At 37.2% G+C, this 8,517-nt stretch overlaps 1 protein-coding gene across 1 annotated transcript in view; it reads right to left on the bottom strand.

The window, feature by feature from the left end:
- Positions 1-289: 289 nt before the first annotated feature.
- The window catches only part of LOC139143089 (polycystin-1-like protein 2), a 29,928-nt gene continuing 21,700 nt past the window's right edge, over positions 290-8,517 (bottom strand). The window contains exons 15-20 of the mRNA XM_070713253.1: positions 8,017-8,129; positions 5,130-5,360; positions 3,402-3,575; positions 2,712-2,872; positions 1,732-2,401; positions 290-1,365 (exon numbers count right to left, since the gene is read on the bottom strand). Coding sequence (XP_070569354.1) covers positions 1,240-1,365; positions 1,732-2,401; positions 2,712-2,872; positions 3,402-3,575; positions 5,130-5,360; positions 8,017-8,129 — 1,475 coding nt within the window. The 3' untranslated portion in view covers positions 290-1,239. The remainder of the gene's footprint in view (positions 1,366-1,731; positions 2,402-2,711; positions 2,873-3,401; positions 3,576-5,129; positions 5,361-8,016; positions 8,130-8,517) is intronic.

Below are 8,517 nucleotides of genomic sequence, written 5' to 3'. Positions count from 1 at the left end.
TGTCCATTGATTGTTTCTTATCACGGTTTAATGTTCCAGGTACACGGAGTAATCATGAGTTTAAATATTGAAATATTGGAATGTCATTTTCCGCTGGATACCTGAAGAGCTCGTGCCAAAGTGATGTGGCATAAATCGTAAAGACAGTTCTTTTAAAAGTTTACATCGCAAGACATTCTACATCTCCGTTGAATTTATTACCTCAAAATAGCAATATAAAGCAGCGTTTACATATTAAGTATATAGATACAAAGAACCATACAAATAAAACGATGGAACACACTATTTTACAATCTCAATTTATTGATATGTGTATTTTACCAAATATTGATAAAAACAATTATGATAGTTTAGAATATTATGTATTCGCACTTCGTACTAATACAACCACCAAGTGGTACACACAATATTTTCCCAAAGCATAATATTATCGGGTTTTGATAATCGATATACTTTTCAGAAATAAAAGTCATAAAAGAAAGAAATGGCGGTCATAGGTCAATGAGAAACACAAATGTAAAATGTTCTAACGGAATTATTACATTCGATGATGACTTAAAATGATAGCTTATTAGGTACACTTATGACATATACAGTCTGGCAGAATTTTTTTTTGCTCTTCATGATGTAGAAAATAATCAATATCCAACTGCGTTGAAACACAGTTTATGTACAGGAATTTCAACAAGCTATCCTTGAACGTTAATTTGATGGTTGTTGCTTTGTATTGATCTCCATTAGCACTTACTCATTGATGTTCTTGAAATGCAAGACGAGGCTGGTAGGTTCTTACCGGCTTGGTACATACATGTACAATTTTTGAAGTGAGGGTTCATTTGCATGTCATTGTGCTGACCTATTAACACCTTAACTAGGTTCTTTACTAATCAGCTATCTTGCTTCCTGAGACAATCCTACACAAAAAATACCTTATATTGTAATGTTATTTTTTACTTCAAGCATTGAAGCTTAGCATCAACGGTCGGTGTTTTTCATTCTGCTTAAAATGTTGAATAAGACAAAATTAACTTGTAAACATACAATTTCAAAACAGATTCCATGGATTTTTAAGATAATCACATCGGTTCAATGCAAAGTGCGATCACTGGTTGTCTACGATTTAATTAATTCAGCATCACGCATTACTAGTATTTTAAGAGGTCGGTTGATTCCGCATACTTGTCGTCTTTCCACTCCTTAGGGCTCCCACATGAGGATGGTTCCATCGAAACAAATTTTTTAAAATGTCCCCTTCTTTCCTGTCGAGCTTGAAGACCCTTGTCTGTATGCATCGTCAGATTCAGCTTTGAAGGGTTTCTTTCTGAGCTTGAAGAAGATCGAAAACAGCAAGGCCAATATAATTGCCTAAGTAAAAAAGAAAAAGAAAAGCCAAAATAAATTTGCAAAGTATGGCTTTCAAGTTCAACAAAGGATTTTCTAAGTTCTGTTTCTGTTACGAGCTGTTTAGGATAGAATCTATATGGTTATCAAAATGGCAATTTCCTTTAGGGCCATTTACCCAAAATAAGCTTGGTTAGGGACCTTCAATTTTAAAAGAAGACAAAATCCAACCCTAAAGGAGTTAAGAGTGAGATTTGGGAATGGGGTTTAGGTCGATATTTTACGAAAATAAAACTGCCAATATCTTAAGTTAAGATTTGAAAAGATATAATGTGGAAGAAAACTACACATTATGAAAATCGCATATGTTATTATGGCACATGCACTTACTTTTGATGGGTCAACAACACACACCGAAAAGAAAAACGACGTCAGCTCTATTATCAGCCATTGCTTTGATCTGTCTGGTCCCCATTCAAGGCTGTACAACACAACGAAGAAAGTTGACAGGAATGATGACACAAAAACTAATAGCCAAGCGATGAGCCTGAAACAGCCAAATTTGTTGATATTCCAGTTGTCAACTTTCTTCTCCGTTTTCTTTTTGACGGCTGAACATTCATTTGAAGGAGAAACCTGTACGACTTCTCTTGCTTTCTTGAAAAGTGTTACCATGGTGACAGATACCGGCACGACGATTAAGCTGCTGATGAGAGCGACGTAAATGCTACCCAATGATAAACTGTGAAAACCCAAGTCCACTGTCTTGGTCGCCTGCACGCTATCCTTCGTGTCGTAGAACATTGCATTCGATATCATCACAAGACACAGCATGGCTACACAGCAGGACAGGCGTTGTACTCTGGTGAAATGGCTCGGCGTTTGCCGGGTCACAACCGACCCCCACAGGTACTCGTCAAATACCTGAACTCGAATATTACTTGACAGCAGGTGAACAAATCGCGTCATCTGGGTTTCGTCAGAAACGCTCAGCGTCCGACAACATATCTTCCCGTCGTTCATTGTTCGAGTGATCCAACCATAATATACAAAGTCGAATCTGGTGAAACGAAATCAGTAAAATACTATCATACTGCATGTCAAGGCATACATACAGTTCGAGACGGACGCTAGAAAATGGTATTACATACTCTCTTGAGCAATTTGTATTTATCGACATCATATACATAAGCAAGATCTTAAGAAAATGTCACTCTGCAACTAATTTTGGAAAATTGTTGTATTAATCAATTTATATCGAAGATAATCTATTAGATTTCCTATTGAAATCTGATTATACTTACAACATATATTTGCAGTAAGACTTCAATGACTGTAAACAAAATACGCATTATGGTGAGATAAATTACCTCTTATTCGTCAAAATGTCTACAACTTCAATTCTATCCAGAAACCAACTATCGTCCTTTCTTCTTTCAGACATGCGCAGCTCGACCTCCATTTTTATAAGAGAGCCGAGATGATCTATGGTTGAAACAAGAAAGCTGCATACACTACCGAATTTTAAGCACTGAAATAAAGAAAAAATCATTTTAAAACTTCGACGCTAATAAACTAACAATCAAAATATTGTGATAATTATCTATCAGAAAATTCAAAAAGCATCAGGCGATAAAGACATGTATCAAAGAAGCTAACACATGCGATTCTATCTACTTTCTCATGACGTAAGAAGATTGATCCGACTTTAACAGCAAAACCAACGCATAAGCTCAAAAGTAATACAAATGTTATAACTTCAAACACGTTATGTATGGATGGATGGATGGATGGCTGTATCTATCTTTTTTGTGACAGTAATTTTGTCGATAAATAGTCAGGTAGGTAGATATGAAGGTTGCTCGCTTGCTTGATAGGTCTATCATTAAGACTGTCGGCTGGTTAGTTGGTTCGTCAGTCAGTCGTTTGGTAGGTAGGTAGGTAGGTAACCAGGCAGACAGACAGGCAGGCACGTAGACGAGCTGGTGGTGGGTGGGCGGGGGTAAGTGGTAGGTAGGTAGGTAGGTAGGTAGGTATAAGGGCAGGCAGCTATGCATTACCAAGAGTTTCTTCTCATCCACAAGCTGAATGGTCCTACTCCTTCCATTTTCACCAAACATTACTACCGCAACAGTGCCGGAAGTGCCAGAACCTGGTCTGAGTCCAGTGTATACCGTTATTCGATACAGGAATTTTTCATTGCACGTGTTGTAAATCTGAGGAGCCGAAATCCACTGTCAAAATATTAAAATTTTATTAAAGTAGTGATCCCTACTGTTTCAGCGCCACCGGTGGACAATTGCCTTCGATACATTCTATCACTTTCACACTTTCTTTACGCACACATCAAATAGCCTTGAGGCTCTATTACCAACGGTGGCTTTGCACACAACCAACGTATGTTTTTACAAAGTAGTATTCCATATAAAAGATAACATGAAAACCCCTTATACTAAATTTTTTGAAAAAGCAGAATGGTAGTAATAGTTTATTTGAAGGTTGAAAGGGTATGTGTTTTGGCTAGAAGACCTCAAAATGACAAAAATAAACTAGATGACAAACTTAATGCTACTCTATGATTAAGTAGTAAAACAATTATCTTCCTTTTGAATCATCTTTTCACGTCTTCAAATGGTAGGAATTGAAAGACAGACATTCAAAAAATTAAAAAGACTAAGGTCATGATAATCAAAATTTAAGTGACTGTTATTCAAATTGTAGGGATGTTATTACCAAACAAAATTGCCGTTTTGTTATATGGTATTTAAGGAATATAATGTAAAAATGTACTTCAATTAAACCCAGTCAAAGTGGAGCGATTTTTACGTACTTATTGAAAACGGGAGAAAATTGTCGTGTTTTATACAGTATTTATAATATAATGTACAAAAGTGCCAAAATTTGAGACCCAGCCAGAGTGCAGCTACTTTTTCTAAATGTTTAAAACGGGGAGAATATTGTCGTCCTTCTGTATAGTATTAATATAATGTATGATGTCATAAAATTTCGAAAAGCCAGAGATGAACTATTTGTTATATTGATGTTGAAAACGGGAGAAAAAGGAACCAAGAAATCTGGTGATTTGAACTTCTTTCTTTTCTAACTAGCGACTGCTTGTCATTCTCAAACCAACAAGGTAATGTAAATTGAATGAATCTTTGTGACAAGTGATTTTGAGAAAAGACAACTGTTCTGTGTAACGCCACCTAAATTGCGACAATGTATCAATTATTAGAATCAGTTTTCATCGACATTTATCTCCAGGCAGCTGAAACCGATTTTATCATCATCATATAAGTATCATAGAGCACAATGTAGAGGTCTCGTCAACATTATATCAGCTGGAAACAACGGTGAAATGGGTGGGAACGATCACTTTCAGAAGATGGACGATGGAATAGAGAGAAGATTATTTCATTTTCTTGGCTATGCGAAGTTACAAGTGGTTTTCTAATCGTGCATGCCTTTCTGAGAGCGCCACCACTGTTTGAAGCGCAATTCAGCATGACACGTGAGAGATAACGGTGGATATAGAATCCAGATGAAAAATCATGGAATAGCGAGCGACCTTAAAGGCACAAGGAAACCGCCAGATCGCATGTCTTTACCGAAATTATAGAAATGACATTACCTTTGCCTCAAAACTGAAAGCGACGAAACTATGATGCATGTACAATGTCGAGCTTAGTCAACTTGTAATAACTGTAAATGCAAAACGTAAACAACATATTCGACAAATTAATTAAAAAATTCAATGCACAGATCATCATGTGTGATTCTCCACTTACTTTTTCTAAGTCTTGTTTGTCTTTCTTTCGCATCAAAATAACTACGACAATATAAAGTATGAATAGCGTTATGACTGTTCCTAAGACGACTGTATTGTCTTTGATATCCGCTCTGAAGACGCCACCAAAGTCTATCTCATTTACAGGGACTACAAAGTCAGCTGCCGTGAATGACGTCAAATGGTTACACTGACAGATCACATAATTGTCAGTTGTTAGGTGAAGATCAGGCTAAAAGAGAAAAATAGATTTGTGTGATATTAGCAAACAAAAAATATGTCCGATCAGATATATATCATATATTCATATATATTCATATATATATATATATATATATATATATATATATATATATATATATATATATATATATATACTGAAGTATACAGATGTCCTCGAGGGAAATTACAGTGCTCAATGCAAAAAGCAGAGCGTTATAAATAAACAGATTACTTCAAGTACAAAGTAATGAAATCTATTACTTAAGTTTCATGCATCTTGCAATCCTCAGATAGAGTGAAAGGATTACTAGCTCGACACTCTTACATATATGATCGGGACGAACCATTCTATTTGTAGGTAGTGTTAAAATTCGATAAATAATATTTGTTTTGGTGGCGACATTTTGAAACCAACTCAGAGCGTTTGTTTAACAGTGTAGATTTGTCAGCATTGATAATATGCAGCTTTTCTGATATACAAAGATTACATCGCTTGTTCATGTTAGAGTAGCTCAATGCTTTATAAATGATTGACCATGAAATGTCAAAGTCTTGTCCCTTATTTCTTAAGTTCCATACATATTTTGATAACTCGGTGTCGTTTTTGTATCTCTCGTTGCGGAACGACTTCATGTGATTAGTGTAGCGCGTCTTGAAGGTGTTATCAGTGAGGCCGATGTAAACCCTCTCTCCGTTGCCCTCCGTTGATACGTTGGCCTTGTACACCACGCCTTTGACTTGACAGTTACCCTTCAAGGGGCATGCTGACTTAACCCTGCAATTGCAATCAGTTGGTTGGTCCTTACGCTGTTCTCCGGAGATTACCCTCTTATTGTGCGATTTGATTATACTTGCCATATTCCTCATACAGCTATAACTCACTTTAATTGTGTTTCTGTTGAAGATCTTGTGAAGTTTAGACCCCTTCACCAGGACCAACCAATCAGCGGGAGGAGAAGCAATAACAGGAAGCGTCATATCACGTGGTTCACCCCCCTTTCAGCAAGAACGTGGAAACAAACATCGGCAGGAAATTTCTCCAACTTGTCGATAAATATTTTCCAAAGGGAAATCATAATGCACTCGAGAAAGACCCTCCTTTTTGACGACATAACACCCTGGATTAAAAGAGAGAATAAGGATTTATTCGATGTGGCGATGGGCAGCTTCGATGGTGCTGAAATATGCGAGCTGGTGGGTCTGTATATACTTAACACACTCGCCAAAAAGTATGATAAGAATCATATCGGCTTATACCGGGATGACGGGCTTGGTGTACTCAAAAATATCACGGCCAGCAAGGCGGATAAGATCAGAAAGGAAATCACGAAGATATTTCGTGACATTGGCCTGAAAATCACGATCGAGACAAACCAGAAGATTACAAACTTCTTGGATGTGACATTTAATCTCAACGACGGCAAGTTCTACCCGTAACGTAAACCGAACGACCAAACAATGTATGTCCATAAGCAGTCTAATCACCCGCCAACCATTATTAATCACATACCTGACGCAATAAGCAAACGCATCTCAACAATATCTAGTGATAAGGACATCTTTGATAAATATAAAGGGCGATACAATACAGCGCTAAAGGCAAGCGGCTACACCGAGCAAATTGAATTCACCAGGACCAACCAATCAGCGAGGAGAAGCAATAACAGGAAGCGTCATATCACGTGGTTCAACCCCCCTTTCAGCAAGAACGTGGAAACAAACATCGGCAGGAAATTTCTCCAACTTGTCGATAAATATTTTCCAAAGGGGTCTAAACTTCACAAGATCTTCAACAGAAACACAATTAAAGTGAGTTATAGCTGTATGAGGAATATGGCAAGTATAATCAAATCGCACAATAAGAGGGTAATCTCCGGAGAACAGCGTAAGGACCAACCAACTGATTGCAATTGCAGGGTTAAGTCAGCATGCCCCTTGAAGGGTAACTGTCAAGTCAAAGGCGTGGTGTACAAGGCCAACGTATCAACGGAGGGCAACGGAGAGAGGGTTTACATCGGCCTCACTGATAACACCTTCAAGACGCGCTACACTAATCACATGAAGTCGTTCCGCAACGAGAGATACAAAAACGACACCGAGTTATCAAAATATGTATGGAACTTAAGAAATAAGGGACAAGACTTTGACATTTCATGGTCAATCATTGATAAAGCATTGAGCTACTCTAACATGAACAAGCGATGTAATCTTTGCATATCAGAAAAGCTGCATATCATCAATGCTGACAAATCTACACTGTTAAACAAACGCTCTGAGTTGGTTTCAAAATGTCGCCACCAAACAAATATTATTTATCGAATTTTAACACTACCTACAAATAGAATGGTTCGTCCCGATCATATATGTAAGAGTGTCGAGCTAGTAATCCTTTCACTCTATCTGAGGATTGCAAGATGCATGAAACTTAAGTAATAGATTTCATTACTTTGTACTTGAAGTAATCTGTTTATTTATTTATATATATATATATATATATATTCATATATATATATATATATATATATATATATATATATATGTAGGAAAAATGAACATAAGCACATGGAACATAAATATTCGGGTTTCACACAGTGTCGTTTACATTAACATTCATAGACGTTATTTTCAGAGGATAGAGAAGGAATTGAATACAATTTTGACTTTACCGAGCAGCCATCAGTCTGCCACTTCTTGTTCATTTCATTCCAGTACAGACAAGATATGTATGATAACGCCAACGTCATATGGTGAGAGCTGACCTTGCTTCCGGTGTAACCTCCTGACAGTATAAAAAACATGAATGACATAGTGTGAAACTGGACTCTGAAAACGTCTTATGAAACTTAGACTATATGTTCTTTAACATACTATTTTGTTTATGCTGTTCCATGCTACTGTCTCAATATCCTTTAATGTACGCAGAGCAACCAAACATTCACTGAATAACACACCTCATCCGCAGTCTGTGTTTTGATTCGTCAAATGATAGTCACGTGGGATGCGTTCTCTTTGTGCTACGACGTTATCAGGCATCAGGTGTCGGAACTGTCGCCTGCAAGGGCAACATAAGTTCGACAACTGATGCCCGCTAACTTCAAAAACGTCATTTGCGCAAGGACTGTATACTCTGGTTTCAAACAAGGACTCGGAACGGAGCAAACCGATAA

Source organism: Ptychodera flava, chromosome 11 (assembly GCF_041260155.1).
Source record: "Ptychodera flava strain L36383 chromosome 11, AS_Pfla_20210202, whole genome shotgun sequence".
NCBI classification, from domain to species: domain Eukaryota; kingdom Metazoa; phylum Hemichordata; class Enteropneusta; family Ptychoderidae; genus Ptychodera; species Ptychodera flava.
This window is presented reverse-complemented; position numbering and strand designations above follow the sequence as displayed.